General features: G+C 29.6%; 2 protein-coding genes across 11 annotated transcripts in view; both read right to left on the reverse strand.

The window, feature by feature from the left end:
- LOC147817006 (histone deacetylase 9-like) overlaps nucleotides 1-14,415 on the reverse strand; it is a 103,117-nt gene extending 88,702 nt beyond the window's left edge. For all 8 annotated transcript variants that reach the window (XM_087153564.1, XM_087153554.1, XM_087153559.1 and 5 more), the window contains exons 1-6: nucleotides 14,348-14,415; nucleotides 13,517-13,674; nucleotides 12,859-12,914; nucleotides 11,452-11,539; nucleotides 5,972-6,039; nucleotides 670-776 (exon numbers count right to left, since the gene is read on the reverse strand). In XM_087153564.1, the coding sequence (XP_087009690.1) occupies nucleotides 670-776; nucleotides 5,972-6,039; nucleotides 11,452-11,539; nucleotides 12,859-12,914; nucleotides 13,517-13,573 (376 nt within the window). In that variant the 5' untranslated portion in view covers nucleotides 13,574-13,674; nucleotides 14,348-14,415. The remainder of the gene's footprint in view (nucleotides 1-669; nucleotides 777-5,971; nucleotides 6,040-11,451; nucleotides 11,540-12,858; nucleotides 12,915-13,516; nucleotides 13,675-14,347) is intronic.
- Nucleotides 14,416-15,876: 1,461 nt separating this feature from the next.
- Nucleotides 15,877-26,284, reverse strand: part of LOC147817007 (uncharacterized) — a 48,860-nt gene continuing 38,452 nt past the window's right edge. Inside the window, exons 5-9 of one of the 3 annotated variants that reach the window (XM_087153535.1) lie at nucleotides 20,566-20,688; nucleotides 19,119-19,245; nucleotides 17,825-17,984; nucleotides 16,407-16,506; nucleotides 15,877-16,010 (exon numbers count right to left, since the gene is read on the reverse strand). In XM_087153535.1, coding sequence (XP_087009661.1) covers nucleotides 15,990-16,010; nucleotides 16,407-16,506; nucleotides 17,825-17,984; nucleotides 19,119-19,245; nucleotides 20,566-20,688 — 531 coding nt within the window. In that variant the 3' untranslated portion in view covers nucleotides 15,877-15,989. The remainder of the gene's footprint in view (nucleotides 16,011-16,406; nucleotides 16,507-17,824; nucleotides 17,985-19,118; nucleotides 19,246-20,565; nucleotides 20,689-26,284) is intronic. The other 2 variants (XM_087153541.1, XM_087153544.1) reach the window with 2 other exon arrangements.

Here is a 26,284-nt window from a genome sequence, read left to right on the forward strand (position 1 = left end):
AAACAGCGCCCTAAGCTTTAGTTTGAAAAAAGAAGCTGGATCAAGAAGATATCAATATTAACTTCTTTTTCTTGAATTGTCTCACTGATATTGTCATAACGCTGTGTAAAATAGCTTTTTATATTTTACATACCACAAAAATATAAAATCAGTTTCAACTCTAAATGTTGATTTAAACATATGAACAAGATGAATAACAATTAGCCTCATTCATTGTTAAAAAAGAAAGTCGTTAGTTTAATTCATGAGAATATCACCTCAAGTATTCTAAAATAAATATCTATTATAGGTAATATTTATTATAGTAAATATTTATTATAGTCAATATTTATTATAGTCAATATTTATTATAGTGAATATTTATTATAGTCAATATTTATTATTGGTAATATTTCTTATAGTCAATATTTATTATAGGCAATATTTATTATTGGTAATATTTCTTATAGTCAATATTTATTATAGGCAATATTTATTATAGGCAATATTCAATATAGGCAATATTTTAAATAAGCATAATCTTTTATGACTAACAAATATCAAATCGTAAACATTAAAATTTATTTTATTCGCTCTAAAGTGGACTCAAACAGTGTCCGATTCTTTAAAATAAACTATTCTTGTGGTTTTATTTTCAATAGAAATTACTGAAAAAGAATTTTGACTCACTGTCATTAGGGACTATGTCGATATTAGACATTATGTAGCAACAATACTCAATATTTTTTGATCCATGTATTTCTTTCATCATTGTTAGATCACTTGCTTGTCGAAATCTGAAATCCGTAAAGGAAACTATGAAATCTAATTAAAACGTGAGTAAAAGTATAGTTATATGCTTTCATAAATTGAAAATAAGGACCTAAAGTTCTTAACAAAAAGAAAGCGTAATTATTTTAATGGAAAAAGTTCAATTAACGTGTCTGCACTAGGGAAAAAAAGTTAAATTTGTCTCAAATTGTCAATAGTGAAAAGTGCTCTTCTTAAATTGAGGATGAGATTTATTTTGATGTTTTAAAATACTTGTTTTTAAACTTTATAAAATATTAGTCGGGGACCAGCTGGTTTGGCTTTTAAAGAAGTAGAATTTCAAATATTTCGAGATTTAAAATCAAAAAGTAAACCAATTTGTAAGCATAAAAACAGTTATTGTTCAAGTGTGAGGGGATTTTAATTTCTGCCTCGTTTAATTTCTTGCTTGATCTTATGGTATTGTGATCAATTTGTTATTAAAATGTTTAGTACAACATATGCTAACATTAAAAAAAAACATACGCCAGTAATATCAATGGCGTCTTGATAAAAAATAAAATTATCAACCTTCCCAAAATCAAACTGCGCACTTCTTTTATTTATTAATTACCAGTATGGGGTGAAAAAAAAAGCATCAATAAATCTGTAATGAACAACACTGCAAAATAGTTCAAAAAATTTTCCCACAAATACCGACGTAAACAACGAAGTTAAAATAATTACAATGCTTTTTTTTATTTATAATTATTTGTTGACTCTTATTTCGTTTACATTATTAGCTTAAGCAAAGCTGATTTTTAGCAGTTAATCCTCTCAAAATAAAGGCTAACTTTATTCAGCATCATCTGACATATCTATTCACATAATAAATCTATTATAAAAATGTACAGTATTGTTGCAGCTGTAATCTGCACCAAATGAAATCTGCACTGCTGTAATCTGCACTCTAAAATACATTGTACCTATATAAAAGTATATTTGGTATCTATCAAAACTTCAACTATTACCATAATACCAGTAGTGACCATTGCCAAACATAGGTATCATTGATGTCAATAATAGCATGCCGACGGTGCCTCGTAATAAATAAATACATTTTCTGTACATAGCATATCTTTATGTCATTATTTATTATAAAAATTAATTCAGCATCTTTGACATCAATAATAGTTTGCTAATTTTTTTATGCTCGCTTAAACGACATTTCTACTGTTTTTTTTTTGCCTTTTAGTACATTTATTATTGTACTTTAATTAGTAATTTGCCAAAATTAGTTATTCTTGGCGTCCATAATTAAATTAGTGCTTTTTATGTTTATTCCTCAGTGAATTAGTTCCATGTTTCCAATAATTTTGTATTTTAGTACAAAACTTAAGCTTTTATTTCAATTAGCCTCAATTTTAAATTGTTTAGTCTTGTAAAATCACGGTTTAAAAGCATAATTATAAACAAAATAAACGCTTGTTTTCAAATAATCTTAGAAATAATAATTTGGTGGTGTAGTTTGCTTATTCACATTAATCACACAGATAACCTGTCATAACAATTAAAATATAAGTAAGTATAACTGGAAGCTCAATAAACAACTTTTTTATGATTAGAGCAATAAGCTATAATTTATCTTTAAAATATTTGAAGAAACTAAATCCTCCACAGCTTATTTTAAAACACTGGCTTCCACTAAGTCTATGAGAAAATTTTGTTCTTAAAAGTCTCTGTATTTAAAATGTAATTTTAAAAAATCAAAAATCGGGCTTCGTAATTAAGCTTATAATCTTACTTATTTAGATACCTTTTTAATCTCGTATTTTTACAGCTGCTCACCGTATACCCAAAATACGGCATAGAGACACACAAACAGACACTCAAATTTTAAATTTAATTTTATGTATAGATTTGCTGCTTTTCTTGGCAACTCCAACATATTAGGTTAAATAAAACACATTTTTAGCAGCCCATCTAGTAGACGATCGTAGATTGTCCTTGTAGACGATCTTTTATAGTACCCCTAATAGATCCATATCTCCATTTTGTTTTGTAGTACAAAACTGATATTTTTCATTTCAATTACCGTCGCACCATTATAAAAAGACGTTTCAAAATGGTAACAAATATAAACACGATGGTTTCAAATAACCTTAGAAATATTAAATTTGCGATGTAGTTTGCTTATGCTACCATCATTACGTTAATCAATCAGTTAACCTTGCATAACTAATAAAATATATTTAATAATAACAGAACACGCAAATAACATCTTTTTTGATTAAAGGCATAACATAAAAAACATAACTGATGAAGTCTTTAAAATATTTGAGAAACTCAATCGTCTATTGCCTATTGAAAACAATGGCTTCAGTATTATCTGGCATAATACTGGTAACTCATGATAGTGAAAATTTACCAAAGTCAAGCTACTTTGTCCTGTACTTACATCTTATAAAACTGCAAAGTACTGGTGTCAATAAATGTTATGGCAGAATTTTATGGTATCCCGTAACGAATGAATACATTTTCTCCATCAATTTACATTTTTAGTACATAGCTAATTTTTTTAAATTTCAATTAGTACATATTTCCAAAAATAAGTAAGCATCATTGACATCAATATTATTTAACCGATTTTTATAAACGAATTAGTACCATTTTCTGATTAGTTTTTCCTATGACTTATTTTTTTATTTCAAATTGTAACGATTACCAAAATTAATTATCATTGACGTCCATAATAATTCCGGCATTGTACTTTCTCTTCAACGAATTTGTACTATTTTTCCCTTAATTTAGCCTTTTATTTCAATTACCATTGATTTTTAATTATTTATTTTTGTTAAAACCCGTTTTAAGAGTATAACTATAAATAAAATAAACTCGTAGTTTCAGATAACCATGAAAATATTAATCAGGTGACGTAGTCTGCTGATGCAAGCAAGATCACGTTCATCTTTCAGATAACCTGGCATAACGAATAGAAAAATAAGTATTGCAGAACGCGCGATAAACAAGTTTTTTTTGATTAGATCTATAAGCTAACAAACACTACTGGTGTTATCTTTAAAATATATGACAAAACTGAATCGTCTATAGCTTACTATAACAAAGGCTTCCGCTAAAGTCAATGAGAAAATTCCATTTCTTAAATGTCTCTGAATTTAAAAATCAAAAATCGAGCTTCGTAAAAAGCACAAAATATGGTTTCGTAATCTTACCCGCAATTACAAATACAGATATACATACACACGCACAAATAAATTCTTTATTTTATTGTATGCAAAGATAAAACAATGAATTTCAATTGTAAGGTTTTTTTTCACCAAAACGAAACTAACATTAACTGATTTTTTTCTTTCTTTTAGTTAAAAAAATAAACGGATTTGAACAGCAAATAATACATTTTCAAGCAAAATTCATTGTTAAATGGCACTTTTCAAGAACTAAAAGAAGTGTAACCAAGCAAATGAGTTTTTACGTTAAAAAGTTAAAATCAGTCTTAGCATTTATTCGACTTGGTGATTAAATTTCATTATTTACTGAATTGGTAAAAAAAAATGGACTTTAGCTGCCTACCAGTTATACACCGAAGAGCCATTACATTATGACCACCCTGCTAATAACATGTAGGACCACCTTTAGCTCTCAAAACTGACAGCACCCGCCGAGGCATTGATTCCACAAGGTGCTGATAGGTATTCTGAGGTATCTGGTACCAAGCGCTCACCAACTGGTCCTGCAATTCCCTCACATTACGAGGGGGTAGCGTGGCAGCACGAATTTGGTTTTCCAAGTAGGACCCCAAATGCTCTATTGGATTAAAGTCAGGTGAATTTGGGGGCCAAGACATGACTTGAAAGTCACTGGAATGTTCCTCGACGATTCGACCCTTATGACATGGTGCATTATCCTGTTGGTAAACACCATCCCCCGCAGAAAAAACTGTTGCCATAAATTGGTGAACCTGGTCTGCAACTATGTTTAAATAGCTTACAGACGTCAGGGATTGTTCTATGAGGATTATGGGTCCTAATGTGCCCCATAAAAACATTGTTCCTGGGCTAGAAGCCATGAAAACCTGGGCGAGCCCATTGTTATAGATGAAGAGTGGTCATAATGTAATGGCTCTTCGGTGTATTTGATTTTTGTAAGCCCACATGAAAGATTTTTCCTTTTCCTAATATTGAGACCCTTGTTTAAGTCAAAAATATTATTTATTTACAGAGCTCAAAAAAATAAAAGGAGCACCTGAATATTTTTTGATCTAATGATCGGATCTTTTAAGATCTAAAACTGAATCTTAATGCTTCGAGGAGAGGAGTGGGTTTCAGATATGCCAATTAATTAGATCAGACTATACTTTAGGTAACGAAATAAAACACAAAGTGTCACTCTGAATATATCTTTTTTATTCGACCTTCAAATTATAGACGGTAGACAAAATCTGGAAAATATGTCGGATTTTAAAATATCGACTTTTTTAAAATTCAATTTCTCAACTACTCTTCGACCAATTTCGCTCAAATTTTACATTTTGCCATGTAAAATTATGTTCTTTAAAATGATGGCGAAAATTGTACATGACAAAAGTTGTTTGACACTAATTAAATAGTATAATAAAAAAAAACAATAAATATATATTGAAATATACTTTTTAGCATGCAATTAACTTCGGATAAACTAATTTTTTAGCTGCGTTCAAATTTTTTTCAATTAGCTTAAAAAGTTTTCGAGTTACGGCGAAATGCACAAGAAATAAAATTAAAATAAAGGGATTTAAACTTAGAACCACTCTCTGACCAAACTATGGGGACCATGTTTCCTAGATTGCAGCTACTCCCTTAATTTTTGGATCAGAAATTCGGATTCATCTGAAAAAGATCGATTTATATAGAAAAGAATACCTTTTTGTGTCGGATTTCGTAACTTTAAATATCGTATGAACTAATTAATTAGCGTATTTTAAATAATCACTTTGAACCTCTAAGATTAAGTTCTAGAACGTGAAGATCTCATCAAAAGTTATTCTGGGTGGTCCGTTTATTTATTTGTTTGGCGCTCTGCATATATTTAAATATTTTTAAGGACTTTTGCATTAAATATATTGCAATTTTGTTAAAAATTATTTTAATAAACGAAAAATTGTCGTTGACTGTAGTAACACATTATGAATTTATAAATTCATTCACTTGCCCATAAATAAAGTCACTGCTGTTAATATACTTACTCGTTTTTAATAAGCTTATTCACTGATCTTAAAGCCATCCACCCCTTGTTTGTTGAATGGAAATGATCCTATCTGGAAAATGCAAAAATTACATGAAATTGTGCTTTTTCTGCTGTAACATTATTAAAACTTTTGCAACAAGAACTCTAATTATAAGGAAAGTTAACATAACAATATTTTATTTCTTTATATTTTATTTTGTAACCGTCGTTGAACAGGTGACCCAAAATTTGGGTTTACGGCTAGTCAACTCCATAGACTTTTAATTTTAAACCCAATCAATAAGATAATGGAACTCCTGGATCAAGTATGGGTAGAAATTTGCCTTTATCTAGGACTTTTGGATGGAACTAACCCGCATTGATGGAACTAACCCCATGAGAACCTCCCATGTTTAGCCTGGCCGCAAGAGGACTCTAACCCGTGATCCGTGTACCACTGAGGATATTTCACGTCAGCACTGTGGTTGGTGCAAGCTGGATGCGGAATTCGTTACAAGTCTTAATTAAAAAAGAGGGAAAAAGTAGGAAATGTAATGATATAATAAGCATTTCGAATCACAAAATTAAGTAAAAATTAAATAATAAATTCACGACCTTCTTATTTAAAAAAAAAAACACTAGTTGTTAAAAAACAAGAACTAGAAGAGGAAGCGATTAGAGGATGTTAACCCAGAAGAGATGGTTTAATATGCTTTGAATTGATTTTTCAATTTTTGGCTGATAAATTAAGCAAAAATTTTGTGGGCGTTACCTAATGTTTAAAACTTAACGTTAAAAACGTTTACCTAAAACTGGAAAATGTCTGAAAGGAAAATTCAATTTTTTGGTTTGCCTTGCGTGAAAATAATCTTAATCTTTTTCTCGCCATATTTTTGTCAGGTTGAGTAACTATTAAGGAACAGAAACAAAAAGACAAATTATTAGATTTAAAGACTAATTTATATCACGTGTTTTCTGAGCCAAAAGTAAGCTAAAACTCTTTATAGCCGTGTTTTATTTTGTAATGGGAGGCAAGCTTCAACTTTATGACCAAAATACCTAATACTTATTTTGGATGTAACCTTTTTTGGAGAATGGACTACTAATTTTTTTATGACTTAATGTTTGAAGGAGAAATTTGAGTTTGTGGCTTGTAAGTAAAAAATTGGCTAAAAGTTTTTAAACATTATTTTTTTAGAGGGTAAGGTAAGATTTCCTGAATATGGAATAAAGCATAAATGCAGAATTGAATTTTAGGTTAAAATTTTGCTAACTTGTTTCGGCGTTGTAAAGTTAAAATGGGCTAATGATTTCCATCTATCGTGGGCACATAAGTTTTTTAATAGGATCAAAACTTGAAGGCAATATTAACTCTTTTGTTACGGTAACCTGCTCTGCTGAAGTACCACCAAATAGTACAACACACCAAGAAATGTGCACATTTCACGTTACAATTCGTATTACACTATACTTTTATACCTAACTAATATTTCACTCTTAAATATAATAAATAGAAACTTGTTAAATATTACGCCCTAAGACGCGATGGCTCAGGGCTAGAGCGTTCGCCTTCCAATCAGGTGAACCGGGTTCGAATCCCGGCAACTGCTAGTCGATATGAATTCCACAACCAGCTTGCACCGAAAACAGTGCTGACGTAAAATATCCTCAGTGGTAGACGGATCACAGGTTAGAGTTCCTTTGCCGTTAGGCTTACCGTGGAAGGCTCTCGTGATCTTCCTCTCCTTGTAACGTAAATGTGGGTTAGTTCCATCAAAAAGTCCTTCACGAAGGCAATTTTCTCCCTACACTTAATCCAGGAGTTCCCTCGTCTTCCGGATTTGGTTCAAAATTGCAAGGCCACGTAGTTGAACATCAGTAGTCATAAACCCAAAAATTAGTTCGGCAGTTCAATGACGGTTATAAAAAATATATTATGCCATTTCAAATGTAAGGAAATAAAAAGAATATAAAAATGTAAGGAAAAATGAAGGGGGAAGACGCTGGATACCCTGGATTGCGTGAAAATCGGTTCTGTTTTCTAGTGGACAAATTCTGAATTACACTTCAATAGTAAAAAAGAATGACCCTACCATATTGGCGAATTGTTGTTAATTTTACAAACAAAAGCAATTTAATAATATTGGATTCAATCAGCCTTATTCAGATCCAATGAAATACTATTTTTCCTTTTATAGGGATTTTTTTTAAATATTTCCCTAAACATAGGGATATTTCAGTAAACGTAAAAAAAAAAAAAAAAAAAAAAAAAAAAAAAAAAAAAAAAAAACGAGAAAATTTTAATTTATTCGGGAGAGCGAGAGAATCACGCGAATTCCAGTAGTCTTCCCTAAAAATCCAGTAGGGTTGCTGGAAAAAAACGGACTACTTTGAATAACTTTTGACACAATGATCGGATCTTCACGGTCAAGGACCCAAACACAATTTTAGAGAAGGTGACCTCGAATATACTAATTAGAGCAGACAATATTTTAAGTTACGAAATCAGACATAAAAACGCGCTTTCTCCGAATAAACATACCTTTTTTACAACGGATTCGCGTTTTTGACACCCAAAATAAAAATATTTTTATTATTTTTAATTTTTGTAAATATTTGATATTTTTTATTATTTTATTAAATGATAGTTGAAAAGATTCTAAATAGTTAGATACATAATATCATACGTAATTTTGCAAAGCAAAATACAAAATTTAAAAGAAATTGGTAAAATAGTTCTTGAGAAATCTAAATAGTTTAAAAGGAGACCAATATTTATAATTTGATTTCTCAGGAACTATATTCAGCCCCGATTTCGCCCAAATGTTTTGACATGTAAAATTACAACCTTTAAAATGATGTAAAAATTGCATACCTTACAATTCAATTTCCGACTATTAATAAGTAAAGTTGAAAAATAAAACATTAAAAATTTACCAACATTTATATTTTACTAGGAATTATCCTTGGAAAAACGAATTTTATATTTGTGAGCAAATTTTTTTAAAATCGCTTAAAAAGTTTTTGAGACATGCGAAATATACAAAAAGTGAAATTAACATTAAAGGGTCCAAAATTTGGGTCGCTCTCCTGACCAAACTATCAGGACCATATTTCCTGGGCTGCGGCTATAATACGAATCCGTTAAAAAAAGGTATTTTATTTCAGAGAAAGTGCATTTTTATGTCTGATTTTGTAACTTAAAATATCGTCTGCAATAATTAATTAGCATATTTGAGAACACAGCCCTCAAACTGTTAAGTCAACTCAAAAAGTCAAGTTGGCGAAAATGAATTTTTAGCGCGCAAAAAAGCTTTTTTGAAAGTGTCCTCGTAGGAGCAAACATTGCAGGATAAAATCTTAAATTTCGTTGCAAAATATTAGTTACTTTTTAAAGTTAAGAAAAAGCTATTTTAGCCGTGATTTTTACTTTGGTTGCAATTTTCTTCCTGGTTAACGAGTTTCTTAAGGTTAATAATCGTCTACAAGGGTTCAACGTTTCGAGGCAAAACTCAGACTTGAAGTTTCTAGGTCAAATATTAGCTAACACTTGCCATAAAATTGTTACTTACAGTTTTTTTAATAGTTTAACGTATGGATTAACGATGTATTAAAAAGACTATAAATATGGAGTCAAAATTCAAACTTGTGGTTTTTATTGTTAGAAATTAGATAGAACTTGTGCTTTTTAGGAAAATTTTTTCGTTTTTTAGGGATGCAATTTTTTTCTGATGATTTAACGTAGAAGTGCCAACAAACTACTCACGAAAGTAGTAAAGTGGTAGGCAGACCCATATAAATATTAGAATTTTAAAATTTGAGTTAGTTTTTCCTACTTAAAAAATCCCTTGTCAGAGATGCCAACTGCTCCGGACACGCCAAAATAATTTTAAAAAAACGGTAAATAATTACAAAGTTAATTTTGAAAATATTTGACTATTTTTGATTGCTTTTTAAAAGGTATAGCATGACATAAGTACTATAACTTGGTGAGTTATATAAGCCTACGAATTATTTATAAATAGTGGTGGATAAAAATCAACTAAATTGAATTAATTAAACCAAGAATCACAATTGATAAACTACCACTTTAAATTATATATTTGCTGTCCGGAGCAAGTTGGCATCTCTGCCTTGTACATGAGTTAAATACAAGAATTAAATCTGAAATACATCTAGCTTAAAATTTCAATTGTATTCAAACATTTATATTAAAGTGAAATGAGATGCATTTTTCACTAATTCAAAAATAACGAAAGAAAAGTTAACTATTATGATGCACTGTAAAATCGAATTTAGAAACAAACATTTTCATTTTTTTTAAACACACCGTACTTCTGTACAAACTGTAAATAAATAAAGGCACTAAACTATTTGCAACTAGAACTGTCTACAGGTCTTAAAAAGAGTGAATGTTGTAAAAATGAGCTAGTAATAATGTGAAAATAAACTTCAAAAAATGCACTGAACTAGCAGAAGTGTCTAAAAACGCAAAACATGGCTCGTGATAGCTCAGGGGATAGAGCGTTCGCCTTCTAATGAGGTAAACTGGGTTCGAATCTCAGCGATGGTAGGTCGATACAAGTTTCGGGTCCAGCTTGCGCCAACCACAGTGCTGGCTTAAAATATTCTCAGTGGTCGCTCGCGTCTGGCTAACCGTGGAATGTTTTTGTGGCTTTCCTGGCCATGTAATGCAAATGCGGGTTAGTTCCCTCAAAATGTCCTCTACGAAGGCAAATTTCGCTCAATACTTGATTTCGATCAATACTTCGCTCAATATATCCAATATCCAATGCAATAATCGTGGTAAAAATGTCATTAATAACATTACTTTTCGAAAGAGTCATGGAAGCTCAGGGGATAGAGAGTTCGCCTTCCAATGAGGTGAACCGCTTCCGAATCCCAGTGATGGCCGGTTGATACGAACTCCGGCCACAGTGCTGACGTGAAAAATCATCAGTGGTAGACGAATCATGGATTTGAGTCCCCTACCCGTTAAGTTAACCGTGGGAGGTGTTCATGGTTTTCCTCTCCATGTAACGCAAATGCGGGTTAGATCTATCAAAAAGTCCTCCGCGACGACACATTTCACCCAATACTTGAGCCAGAAGTTCCCTTAGTTTCCGGATTGGGTTCGAAACTTTAAGGCTACGGAATTGAACATCAGTAGTCGCAAACGCAAACTTGGGTCAGCTGTTCAACGACGGTTATAAAGTAAAATAAAAATGTAAAGAAAAATAAAAAAAATGCCGATCTCATCAAAATTCGGGCTTTACTCATATGTTATGTAAACTCATATGTTATAAAAACCAATAAAGTTTATCGCTGAATGATGAGCAGCTTGAATAAACTGTCGATAATTTCAGATTCCCAAAAGTGGTCATAAATAGATGCGGTCGCTAGATAGAGGTGATCTTTCCTGGATGTTTCACTTTTCTTGTTAAAATAAGCACAACAAAGATATTTTTCTAAAACATTAGTTTAACAAACAAATCTTACCCAATCAAGAATGAGTATCTTCTCAAGCTTCAGCTTTTCTCTTAGCTGTTTCGCTGCAATTGCCACAGAATTAAAGAAGCAGTAACCCCTGTAATATTAAAGAATGTTGGTGTAAAAATTTAATCTTAGTTTATAGAGAAGTTTCATTCTGCTTTAATAATATAGAAATATATTAAAAATTTTGAAGGGCAATGTAAATGAAAATGTCTTATTTACTGTTATTTATTTATTTTTTAAAAAGGCTATAACTAGGCTATAGCTTTTTTAAAAATGCTTTAGCTTTGTGAAAGAAAATATTAAAACAATTTCCACAAATATATCCTAGACAGTTTTGAGTATATTTAAATTTAGTAAAACATTGAAAATAGATTGATAAACTAATTAAAATATTGCAATACATTTTTGAACTTTTTATGAGGGCATTAATCACTTTTGCTAAATTTAAAAATTATTTCTGTAGTTACATACTGGATAAAAAAAGTGCATGAACCAAAACATGATGAACTCTCAAAACTATTTACAAAGTAAAGTATTTCAAGATTAATATAAGCTATTTTTAAAAAGTCCACCAGTATCTAGAATTTCTTGACAATTACTATATTTCTAGTTGAAGTCATAGTCTTGTATGAAATTGCCTTTTTTTTATTTCCTAGAAAGTTTGAGAAACATTTCTGTAAAAAATTCTTTTCATGAAACAATCCCACTGTTTTTCCTGTCTTGAATAGAAGGCTCCATGTGAAAATGAGAATTGCTCTCTTACCCTAATCCCCCTAATTTATTTATTCCCACTTAAATTCAAATTATATTCCCTTTATAATTTTAATTTATGAATTATCCCTTTATTTTAATAGCATTTGTTTTTACGTTAGAGACCAAACTCTTGATTTTTCATGCATGGCATAACTTTTTTTTTATCACTCTGATACTTTTCTCTCTCTCTGGTACTCTTTCTGATACTTTCATGAATAATAATAGACAATAATAGACATGAATAATAGACAATAATTTTAAAATAATTATAAATATTAAAGGTTATTTTATTGTATAGAAAATTTGTACCACGATAAATTATCTTTGTTAGTGTGATGACTGTAATATTGCAACAGGTTAATTAGATATCTGCATATAAATGCATAATGCATTATGCATAATGCATATAAATGCATTTTGGTTAAAGATAAATACAATTGATTTTGGTTAAAGATAAATGCAATTTATTTCTGTTAAAATATATTTTTATTGTAATTTATATATTATTATATTTTTTATAAATTTATATATTTATGTTTTATATATTTTTATATGTTTTATATGTTTTTATATATTTTATGTATTTATATATTTATACATTATTATTATACGATATGCATATATATTTCAATAAAAAGCATTCAAGGAAAAACTTACATTGCTTGTTGATGTTCCGCATGATGTCCAGGAGGGCGGACGATAGCAAAACCATTCTACAAATAAATAAAATATTTTATTGAAAAAAAAGTAGACTATTTGTAGATTTATGTACAAATCTTGTAAAAAAGACTAAACAAAAAATATACTTGGAAAAACATCAATTGATCTTCGAAGCTTCTTATATAAATTATTTTAAAATATCGAAATAAGTATTTCATTTAAAAAGTGCTGTCACCGTTAAATCTGTTACTCTTTTTCCCCAAACTGCTTTAACCAACGGTTTGGTGCTTTTTCCCCTTAGTTAAAATATGTAATGATGAAATTATTTGTGTTACTGCATTTTATTGCTAAAGTCTTCAACTCCTCAGTAAGCTTTGCCCTTTAGGGACTTAAAGTATCCCTAAAAACTTTAGTCTTGGAAAAAAGTAATGTTTGAAGGAAAACGAAATTAAATATGCAAAGAATCAATGTAAGAAAAACAAAATTATTCTTATAGAAGTCATGAACAAATTAATTTGTTGATTTAAAAGATGTAGAAAAGCAAAAATTTTTCAAGGTTACTTATATAGTAACATTTTTCTGTATGATGATTGATAATAAGCTTATCATTGTATTGCATAACTATCAAGCATTAAAATATAGATATTAATAATACCTCTATTTCATCTGTTGCTACTTTCATGGCCAATTCAACAACACATCCAGTAGCCATTCTTGCAGGACTTGCTGTGCGTAGATCATTTCAAGTTGTGTCAGAATCTACACCAATGCCACCACAAGGGAACATCACAAAATTCTTCATTGGAAGATCAGCTGCAATTGATTAAATATTAAACTTTTATTTTTAATTACTATTATCATTAAATTATAAACTTATAAAAGTCATTTGAAGTAAAAGAAAAGTTTCAAATTACATTAAAATTAGATTTTAAAATTTTTTTTAAAATTTCCATTTTAAATTAAAGGGGTAACAAACAATAATTTTAATTAAATAAAATAATTATATTATTCAGTTTCTTAAATTAAAAATCTTTAATTTAATACCTATTTAAACTGAGAAATATATTTCAATGCAGTTAGAAGTTAAGTAGTTCTTTATTAAAAAAAGAAAAGATTTATATTTTAAACTCATATAGTTTGCCGATACAGAATGTTATTAGAGAAGTAAAACAGTGCTTAAATAATTAAGTTTCATCTTTCATTCAATTTTTTATCTCGTTAAGTTAATTAAAGTTAAATATGAACAAGAAATTGCTTGAAACAGACAAAAGAATTGGATGATTTGGTTAATTTTTATTTTAAAATTTAAACTTAATGTATATCTCGGTGAAATTTAAAAACTGTTAAAAAAAGTATTTACAACAATAAACTGTTTAGTTTCACCATATATTGTAATCTAGTTTTAATATAACGTAAAAATTTTTTTCAACCTTTGTATGAATGAATAATCATAAAACTGTTATCAAAACAAAAACCATTTTAATACCTAGTTTGCTGGAATCAAGTTTCGGTCGATTCAAAGGATTGGCCCCAAATAAGAGAGTATATGATTCACTAAACAAGCAAATAAAAATAAAATGTAATATTTTAATAAATTGTAAATTTAGGATTTAATATAAGTTATAAGAATGCACATTAAAAGTTTTTTCAAAGCATACCTATGACAAGACTGGATTTCTTCTAGGTGTTGCTTTCCTGGATCTGACTCTCTGGAAAGAATAAAATAAAAAGCTTTCATTTAAAAGTTTTTAAACATTGAGAATGAATATGAATTTATTTTATAACATAAAATATTTCCAATTAGAATATATGTCATTAAGTATTACAGAAATTTAATTACATGTAATTGCCTATATTTTGCCTACTTTCGTAAATTTACAATGTGATTGAATTCTTTTAATGTAAGCTTGTTAAACTCATAACCTCTGTAGTTCTAATGATCTTTCATTCCAGTCTTCTTTAAATCATAATAACATCCTTTTTTGAAATAATTAAAAATTTATATGATTACATACCTCAACAATTCCATTTCATTTAGGCAAAGGAAAATGTTATTTATAAAATGACTGGTCATTGCAGTAATTTAATAATTAGCTTATAATTAAAAGAAATTAACATTACAGTTTAAGTATCATATAGCGAGATATAAAATTTTAGAGATATAAAAATAACATATTTTAAAATATAGGTATCAAATTTCGTTCAAGAATGCTTTAGCATATTTTTCATCGAAGTTGCTAAAAAAGCTTAAGCTCTTCAGCATCTTGCAAAAGTGCAACTGTTTACGGAAGCATTAAAATATATATATATATATAAAATGAATCATTACATTTCCCCCTCCCAAAAATGGCATACGTTTGTTAATACTTTTCTATTTATTTCTATATTCTAAGTTAAAAGGATACTTTTGAGGAATTAAAATGTGGCTAACTGTAATAATTAGAATGTAATACAAAATATCCAAATACAAAACTCTTCAATAAAGGCAATTTTTTAAATATGACTAGTATTTTGTTCATAGGAATCTACTTTTTATGACACTCAGTCTATTTGAGTTCTATCACAGAACATTTTGTCTTTCTTAATATATTACCTCCTAATATTTGTGGATTCTCCTTAGGTAAGACTTTTCTTATATTTTTATCTACACTAGAATTTTCTCTTGAGCTAATTTGATTGATTAGATATCCAATGAGTTTACTTTTGTATTTTTGGCAATGATAAGATTTGTTTAGTATAGACAAAGGCTATTAAGAACACCAAATGAAAATAAATGCAAATATTGTGAACATGACAAAAAATTAAGTTGAGATCTTTTGACTATTTTGAGCCACGGGATTTGGTTATCTGTTTTTGTTGCACCATTTAATTTTACATCGAATCATTAAATAATTGCATAATTACGAAAATGTGGCATTGTAAGATTATGAAAATGTTAATGGACAAAAATAAAAATTATGTATTTATTTGTTTTATATAAATGAGATTTGTTTAATATTCGAAATTGCCTCTTACCTCGCATCTATTAAGAAGACTGGTTTCCTGTAACCTTGCCCATATACTTTGTAGGCGACCACCATGTTCAGGATGATGAGCACTGCTACCACAAACACATTGATGTTTTAACATTAAACTGTCGTACACAACACCTGTTAAAAAGTTAAATTTGGTATTTTTAAAAGAAAAACAGAGCTCAAACTATTAAACAATAAGGCGTCGCAAATAAATACTTAAATGATTAAAAACAAATTTGTAATCAAATCATTTACAAAGTCAATCAGAATGAAGGAGGGATTAAAATCATCAAAAGCCAGTTTAAATAGAGTTACTGGAATGTACTTGCCCTTCATTAATAACCAGCTTTCAGCTTCAATCTTAAATAACCAAGGTTTTTTATAATTTTAATCCATCCTTGATCTAATTTGTTAATAATTCATCTGATTTCAATAGCTTGTTTTTCTTTCTTTTAAGTATTACTCTGCAGTAGCCAGAATGTTTTTAATATAATTTTTATAAAGTTATTCTTTGAAGAAAGAGGTTTGCACCTGATGAGGAGAAGGCGTTTCCTGACGACTTCCAATCGGACTAAGAGCAACAAGAGGTTCGAGACAGAGGCTTTCCCAAATTGATGCCTGATGTAGATACCTATAAATGATCAACTAAAGTCAGTTTTTTTTTACACACATATATTGAAGTATGTATTTCTTTAATTATAAAATTTTTTTTTATTTGTTTTCAATTCATGAAGTTAAATAATAGAAACATTGGAGTCATCTAGTTGTGAAACCGGAAAAATTATGAATTAAACATATCAATTAGCTTCAATAGGAATATGCTCTCATTACTAAGCTTTTTACAAAATTTTTTAATACAGCAGATGCATTCTTCATGCTTTGTATTAAAAGCAGGAGGTTTTGCATCTAGAGTATTTATCAATAATTTTTTGGGAAAGATTTCTGTATCGTGATCAATGGAAGAAAAATCGCCAAGTCTTGACAATTTTCAACAAGTAGTGGCCCACAAGAAACTGAAAAAAAAGGAGAAAGGGGGACCAACTCAAAGGGTATCGCTCGTAACCAACCTCTACATTTTTTTGAAAACGAAGTGCAAGTTCAAAATCATTTGACCCCTTGGAAATTGTAATTGAGGTGACAGATTACATACAAAATATTCCCATTCTTTATATACCAATGTGTTCTGTATGGAGTATAATTTTAAATCATTATAACATTTTTATCTATATATATACTACATAAAGACAAATGTTATCGACAATGTCAACTTTCATCCATGAAAAGGTGTCCCAACATAGAATTGAGTTAACATGTCTTATATACTAGTGAACTGGAATTAAATAATTGTAGTGGTAGACACACTACATTACCCCTTCAGAATTTTATCTGTGATAGAATCGATGAACAATTCCACTAGTTGATTCATTGCTGTTTTGTGTATAGACTGGAGAGCTGTATTAAGTTAACTGGATTTTGATCGCTGGCCATGACAGTTACATTAAGATCATACATAGCTCCTGCGTTGTAATTAGCAGTTGAGTGTATACAGAGAAATATTGTGTAATTGAGACTGAATAGCAGCAGCGTGATGAGGACGGATGACCAATCTAAGTTTGGAACAGAAATAATTTAGAAATGATTTCTTTATTTAGAGAGGGATAACGACATAAAAACTTCACTCTTAAAAATTTAACTATTTTGAAGAAAAGAAAAGCATCAAAAGCATTTTTTTTCTTTCTTGATATTCCATAACCTGTTAATATTAGTATATATTTTATAAATTCAAGTTAGATCCTACTTAGAAAAAAAAGATCAATTTTAAAAAGTTCCAAAAGTATTTATTTTGGAACTAAAAATAAAAAAAACTGATACGGAATGTACAAAAGTTTTAGACAAAAAATATTTTAATTCTTGAAGTTGCAAATTAAATCAATCAGAAGACCTCTTACTTGTTTGAGTAGATTATGTTGCTGCTGCTCACAGAGTCTCTTTTCTCGAGCATATTGTTCATTTTGTTGAGGTGATAAAAGTATGGCTTGTGATTGTAGCATTGGATGATCAAGAGGTAGTGGAGCTGACTGTGTTCTCCCAAGAGGTCTTTGAATGGTTCTAGAATTGAAATTGAGGTAGATTGTTTAATAAACTTATGAAACTAACAGATTGAAATACATTCCAGTTCATTAAAATATCTCAACAAAAAATAAGCACCTTTAAAGTACTTTTTAAGCATTCAAAAAAAGTTTAAGCACTATTACATTAACAAAATGCAAAATAAATTTCAAAGACTTTATATGATCATGATAAAATTACTAGTTACTGACAAAGAACTTTTCAGAGGGCGTAAAATAAAGCCTGAAATTGAGAATATCTTGCAGCTGATTTGCATTTGGGAGTGCAAGAATCTCATCAAACCCAACTCAGTAGTCAGTCCCAAGTATTTCATCAAACATGTTTGGCGCTATTATACGTTATGGGAAATGGATTGTGGTTGAGTTAATTGTGAAAACGCTGAATAGAACAACGTGAAAACCACACTTTTGCATGATACACAGCGAAACTCGGCAAGGTAAAAAAAATCTCATTTTCGAAAAGTGAAAATTAAGTAAGGGCTTTTAAAAAACGAAAATAAGCACTTTTAAGGTCTTTTTAAAAACGCTATGAACCATGAACTAAAGTTATATTTAATCCAGTGATTATACAAACTTACCTGTGTAATCTGGCTTGTGCATAGGTGTCATCTCCATGTACATTCGAGAATCGTTTTTATGTCGTTGTAGACTGTAAAATCCCATTTCCCTCTTAACGTGGCTGGTAATCCCTTGTTCTGCGTTACGTTTTTATCCTTTTCATATCTAATATCACCCCTATGAATTTGTGAGTCACATTTTGTAACATGCTGTATATTAAAGCATTTATAAATAATAAATTAAATTTATTAATGTATTTTTATTTATGCGAGAATTATAAACAGATTAAATTCAACAAAAAAAATTAAAAGAAATATAGAAATTTTCACGTACATTAATATATTTATTATAATTTAAACATATACTATATATCGATTTCAACGAAGTATTTTTGCCTTTATGTTAACAAAGAATCAAAGTTATTGTAAAACAAAGCAATAGTTTGAAGCTGATATCTTTTCAATTTGACATAAAATTAAAAATTTATTACGTTTAAAAAAATTGCATGAATAATTGCTACTTGGACAACTAGATTTTTAAGAATTAGAGAGTATACCCGGTAATGCTGGGTAATATGTTAAAGACTGTAAGACATTTGATGCAAGAGGCATTCCTAGTCTTATGGTGGAAATATCTCTTTCCTGTACTTCAGAACCAGCTGGTACAGCACTTTTACCAATTTCCTGTAGAGTCGATAAAAAATATTCAAGATTCAGTATAGAATATGATAAAAAGAGAAGTTGCTTTAAAATAAAATTGAAAGAAAGCTAATTATTTAAATTAACTTAAAATTTAATTCACCATTGCCCTTAGCCGAAGATACATATGCCTAAAGTGAGAGTTTTACAGAAATGAACAAGAACTGTGTACTCTTGACCTCTTTAACCCTTTGCTTACCGCTGGTACAACATGTGGACCACATGCGATGGTACAACGTAGTTTACCGTAAGCAAAGGGTCAAGTAATGAGGGTGTTTACAACTTAGCGCCTAAAGAACTTAGAGGGTACGCTATAAGTATTGGTGTATATTATTTTTCCGTTCATTTTTCGATGCATTAAAAATGGCATTTCTATATAAAAGTCAGTAAAGAAATTTAAGATTTAGATAATTTCTTTTTTAGGAGAAGTTGCTTCACTTGCTCAGAATTTCCAAGAATAAAAGAAGAATAAGGATTGCAACATAAATTCTAATAAGAATCATTGATTATTTCATTTCATTTCTAAACGCTTAAACAATAAGATATAATTTTGACATAATAAATGTAACCTGTACTAGAATGCACGTCACAGATATTTGAAGGAAGCATTACATTAAAAATATGAGCCCCAATTTATTTAAGAGGCATAATTATTTATGTCTACAAATGCAAAGGATGTTGCAAAAATTGAAATCATCGAATTACTACTGAAGAAAGCAGGCCGAAAAACTTTTTTTTCAAATCCACTGTTTCCGCTGGCAATCAAACAGGTTTCAATGCTCTCAATAGTGATTTGTTATATAGTGTTTTTATTTCTAGTTTATATATTAATTAGCATCCGGTAATGTATGCAATTTTTTGAACTTCATTTTAGGAAAGCAATTCTAAAAATGCTTATTAAGAGGATCATGGAAAACTTCGTATATTGAGAATTTTTAAATATCAAAAGCTTGAAATTCCTTCACTTAAAAGTTGTGTATTCAAGCATTCAAACAGTAAAATTTGTGCCAAAGTAAAACTTGGTAATATATAATAATTCAATGTTAAAAAAATGCTTCATACTTTTAATTATCGATTTATTCTTCTAAAACACAAGAACTTTCAAAATTGTGACTGAAGCTAGATTTCATAAGATATTTATAAAAGCATTGAGTTTAAAATGTCAAACAAAAAGGGAAATTTTTTTTCCGGCAGCATTTTTAACATAGGAGAAATAAATAATTCGCAAGCAAGAGAAAGATAAAATTCTAAGTATTTTTTTAGAACAAAATATATTTTCCTATAACAGTTCCAAAATAAACTTACAGCAGATGTAGGTACAGGAGGTGTCCCCAATGATATATTTGGCAAAGATGGTGTTGAATACAATGTGAAATCATTGATACTACCTGGATTGCTGACTGAATTATATAAGGATGTGGGACTCTCCTAAAAAAAGTAATGATAATATAGTTGAAGATTGTTTTACAATTTCAAATGCTAATTTGGTATGCTAAGCAGTTTTAAGTGTTAAATGAAATTTACATTCTGTTAAAATATAATATTTAATTAATTTTAAGTAATATGCAAGGTACTTACTGAAGCAAAAGTGGTGTCTATGTATTGTAAAGTGACTATACATAACAAAGAGGTAATGTGCAAAGCTCTATATCTAAATGCTGAAAAAACTTGGAGTTAACATTTCTATCTCAAAAACGAAATGAGATATTGGAGATAAAATTGAATTAAAAAGTCTTAGATTGATTTAACACAAATACATACCTTGTTGAATTTAATGCTAACAAAGAACTTTTAAACGAAGATGGAGCTGGCTCGGACATATCCTTAGAATGCCCAAAGAAAAAATTTCATCTGTTGCGCTTACATGGGCCCCTGATGGTAAGAGAACAAGAGGAAGACCCAGACTTACCATCCAGCGCATGTTTTTGGGCGAATTAAAAGAATGTGGAATATCTGGCTGGGAGGAAGCAAGATCTATTGCTAAAGACAGGAGGCGTTGGAGGGATATGCTAGAGGCCTTAAGTGCCCAAGGCACGTAGAGGATAAGTAAGTAAGTAAAGAACTTTTAAAACAATGAACAACATTTTCTATATTATTATTTATTAGATTTATTACATTATAGTTATTTTCAAACAGAAAAATAAATGTGTCATTATTTTTAAAAGCGGAATAAGTCCATTTTTTCAAATTATTTTTTTCTCTCCATTTTCTAAGGGTTAGTCTTTGATAAAGATTAATCTATTTGGATGATGTTTTTAACACTATAATTTGATGAAACATCAAAACGCAGCTGTGATTATTAAAATCGTAAGAGAATAAATAAACAACAGGTTCTTTAGCTTCAAATGGACCTACCACTTTCAAAAATAAACGCTCAATTTTGCGACAAACCTTTATTTTCGATGTCTAAAACTTCTTTTTGCGTTATTCATTAGAAATAAATGAGTCTGTTAGTTAACTAGACATTTTCCCCTAGATCGTCTCATTACGTCCCATTGTTTAAAGTGTGAAACATAAATATGCATTTTCTTTTTTTAATGCGTTGATGTTTACAAAGTGTATATTCTTTTAAAATCAATACACTTTATAGATTATTTCCTCCCTTATTGTAACGCTTTCGTGATAGGAATGCTAACACTGCAATATTTCACCAGGTGGGGCTGTTGTAAGCAATCGCATCTTTTAGCGCACAGCCACTTTATTATACATAGGCACCATTTGTATAACTACAGCTGCAACCGTTCTGAAGTTTGGCTACAATGGATATGTGATACCAATATAAAATTCAATACCAAAAATACATATTTATCACATTCTTAGACAGGCTCAGTAGCCAAATTATTCAACAAAAAATAAGCACCTTTTAAGCACTTTTCGAGCTCTCAAAAAATATTTTTAAGCACTTTAAAAAAATATCATAATCAGGCAGAGCTGAAAAGTTTTTGACAATTGGCGGTTTTATCTTGTTTTAACCGTCATGTCAAAAAAAAAACTTTTTGCATTGTTTTTGACAATTGTCCAAAATCATAAAATTTTGAATCATGTAAAACGAATGGCGTTTTCATTCGCTACGGACTGACAATACGCCAAAATAGATAGGGGTTGAATTAATTGTGAAAACGTTGTATAGAACAATGTGAACTGTGTCTTTTTGTATAATTCGAAATGAAAATCAACATAGTAAAGGAAAAAACTAATTTTGAAAAAGGGGAAAAATTAAGCACTTTAAAAATACCCCATGAAAAAAGCACCTTTAAGGGCTTTTAAAAAACGACAATGGAAAAAGAGCACTTCTTAAAAAAGCTAAGCACCCTGTCGTATACATAGTTTTTACTATAATAGTTATTCTGATAAGCAGTTAAAAGCTAATTCTATTCTGCTAACTTTTAAATCAATATATATTTGCATTTTAGGCAATATATTTCATATTGAAGATCTATGTGGCAATATATTTTAAAGATCTATTTCAGCGATCTCTAAACAAAAGTCATGCATTTAGAATACAGTAAGAAAAATAATAATTAAAATAGAGGGTGATGCTAGGATTTTTCTAATGGAAGGCAGGAAGTCTCCAACAATGGGGCATCTTTAGAGCTCAATATAATTTTTTTAAAAATATTTGCGGCGACTCAACTAAATCGTAAAAAGAAATAAAATATTTTAAAAATTATTTAAAGGGGCATACGCACCTAGGAAGGTCGGAAAAATCGATTCCCCCCCCCCCCCCATCTAATTATGTTCTTGACTGTCTCAAGAATCATAATCCAAAAGATTAAAACGAAATTCGTCATAGTTATGTATTGTTCATTATGAAAAAAATAAATGAGAAGACTAGTATTAAAAACCCTAGTTTATTTTTTCAAAAATAATATTTTTTAAAAATTATCTGAGTCTGGGGGATCTGAGGAATCTGAGTCTATGACCCCCCTCCCAGGAAAAATTCCTGGATCCGCCCCTGTCCTGAACACAACCAACCACCACATATTTAAATGAATATGTTTTATTTTTTTATTAAAAAATTTAATAAATGTCCTTAATAGAAGAGGATATCTGATGCTGCCTGAGGGGATGATTAACTCAAAAAAATAACGATTTTCTCCTGTCTTGAAATTGTAATTCTATTAGAGACAATCCTTTACCCACTTCTTTTCTTCTTTATTATTCTAATCAACAGAAATTATTGGAAACGTGTTTGAAATAAGCCGGACTTTAAAAAATTTTATTGCCAATGGCACGTTATAGATTCGATGTGCGTAAATTACATCATTTTTGGCAAGGTTTCAAAATTTTTATGTTAAGAGTGGTGATTGCAGAACAATGTGTATTTTAATTGGAATGCTTGAAAAACTTGTATACATAATTATAGATCAATATTTAGGAACTATATCTAGACTTTTAAATTAAATAAACTCTTTTCATATTTTTATTAAATTAATAGATTTCTCTACGACTTTAATGTAAGAAGGAAAAAAATTATATTTTCATACTATACATGTTAATTTTAATAGTAGTCTTAAATTATTACTTCAGCTTTTATTTTTATTAACTAATGCTGGTTTAAAAAAAGCATTCCCGCAACATAGATGCTAAAGCTTCACAATTTCGTTACCAACGGCATGATTATGGCTATGTGGTTAGGATAGGGCATAGGCCACCTTTACTTCGTAGACAAACTGGTACTCATCCATCTGAAGCTGGGTATGTTTCACGCCGCCACTAGGGATTGAATCCCGGTTCTTCACTTTGACAGACTTAATCACTGACCATTGTGGTTTTACTAGTTTTGATTAGTGCTAAATTTAAACCCATTATGCATATTCATTTTTTTATTATTTGATAATAAATGCAAACATTAAATTATAAAAATTTGAAAATTATTAAGATTTAGAAATTATTTTAAAGATTTTACGAAAACTATGGCATATTCGAAACATTCACATACTTGTTTACCGTTGTCACGGATTTAAATGATCAAAATAGTGTGATACTGCCCTTAATTTATACTTCTAAACTCCTTGTTAAAAACGAGGGCAATAAGCATACACATTAGCGGCCTCAAATTAGTATTTATGCATGTAAAAAACAAAAACGTCATCAAAATCGGAAAAATACTCTCGAATCTACTGACAAATCTAATACCGAGGAACGGAAAATTCAAAACAAAAAGATTTGTTTGAAAAACAGATTAAATTCTATGGTGTTTCTATGAATAAGCCGCTTTTCAATTTTTTCAGCAATCAAACAAGTCTTCATGTCAATAGTCTCTATTTCCTAGTTAATGATTTTCCAGGTTTCGATACCATTTCTATTTTTTTTCTCGCTTTTCTATTTTTAATTGACGTCCCTAAATTTGTATGTTTTTTCTAACTTCATTTTTGACAAGACGTCAAAAATGTATACACCCTTTATTATTACACGAAAGTTCAACAATTTGTTAAAGATTAAAAAATAATATACTCATTAGAAATTACGTTAACAGTAATTTCATAATAAAAATAATATTTTAACTCTAAAGCAATTATTATTAAGAAAACAAATTTTTCTTAGTCATTTTCACCGAGTTCTGTTATATTAACCTCACTAAAACGGGTTCATATGCGATATACAGTAGAAAGTTGAGCAAGTTTATTTCAGAAAAAAACTTTTGGTTGAACGAATCATTATTGTACAATATGGATAAAAATAAAATTTTAATAAGAGGGCGTATTTTTTTTGAATTATATTTTGCGATACTTTAATTTGTCATGATTTTAACCCTGAATATCGTAATTCATATGATATTTGTTACACATTGTTCATAAAAAGAGTAACTAATTGCTAAACGTGTTATAGAAAGCTAAAAGGTCGTTTGATTGGACCTTGATTTATCGATGCGCAATTTTTATTACCCTAACAGTAAACACCAAATGTTGGCAACTAATTACCAAATGTTGACGCGATCTTGAAAAGGTCGTTTTATTAGCCCTTGATTTAATGATTCATCTTATTACTATTTCAAAGCAAAAATATATTAGCATGAAATTAAGCAGTTTTATTATTTCTTTAAATTGCCCTAGAATATATAGGGTGTTTGGTAACGACCGATCTTAATATAAATCTTTAAGTCATCTCACCTTCCTCCCTAGTGATTCGTCTTTGATAAGTATTTTATTAATAAGTATTTCAGGCTGTAATTATTGAACACCAAAAAGTTATAAGCACATAAAGTACGAAAATGTGCTTTTAATTTCATGTATCGCTGCAGATTATTTAACGAGAAGAAGAGTTATTAAAGAGTTATTAACTTTTTGATGGGTTAATGATTTTTAAGAAAGGGCGTACTACTTTTAATCTATAATAATAATAATCTTAATTTAGGAGCGACGCTTAGGTGTGAGCAGTTTATATTAGACGAATTCTGGTTGCCAGCACTCTTGAGAAAGAGCATTCCATCAACTATTATTAAAATAAAGTGTAAGAACTTAACAATAACCAAGCGATCTGAAATGAACTGCAAAAGCATTTAATTCTGGGGTTTAGCAAGCGATAGCTAGCGGAGGTATATTTTGCCGAAAAAGAAGTCTTAACTTTGCTTAAATTTCTAATGAATTTCGGATCATCTATTTTGTAGCTGCTGAATCTCCTTATTTTTGAGGTACATTTTTTTTTTGTATCTAGAGTATTAATAAAATGTCTACTTTAATATTTTCTCATAATTTAACAAAATTAATTTTTTCCACCATTGCTTACAAAATAATTGAAAAAGATATTGAAATACTAACTGTTTGCGGAGATAATATAATTTTGTTACCGCTACAAAGAATCTTAATCAGTATAGAGGCAGACCGTCGTTAAACAGCCGACCCAATTTTTTGGGTTTACAACTACCACTGTTCAACACCTTGTGATTTTGAACCCAATCCAGAAGACAAGGGAACTCCTGGATCAAGTACTGGGAGATATTAGCCTCCGTGAAGGACTTTTTAATTAAACTGACTCGTATTTGCGTTACATGGAGAGGAAAACCTCGATAACCACCCACGTT

This window comes from Parasteatoda tepidariorum, chromosome 1 (genome assembly GCF_982258835.1).
Source record: "Parasteatoda tepidariorum strain Cologne lab strain chromosome 1, Ptep-v5.0, whole genome shotgun sequence".
Lineage (NCBI taxonomy): Eukaryota > Metazoa > Arthropoda > Arachnida > Araneae > Theridiidae > Parasteatoda > Parasteatoda tepidariorum.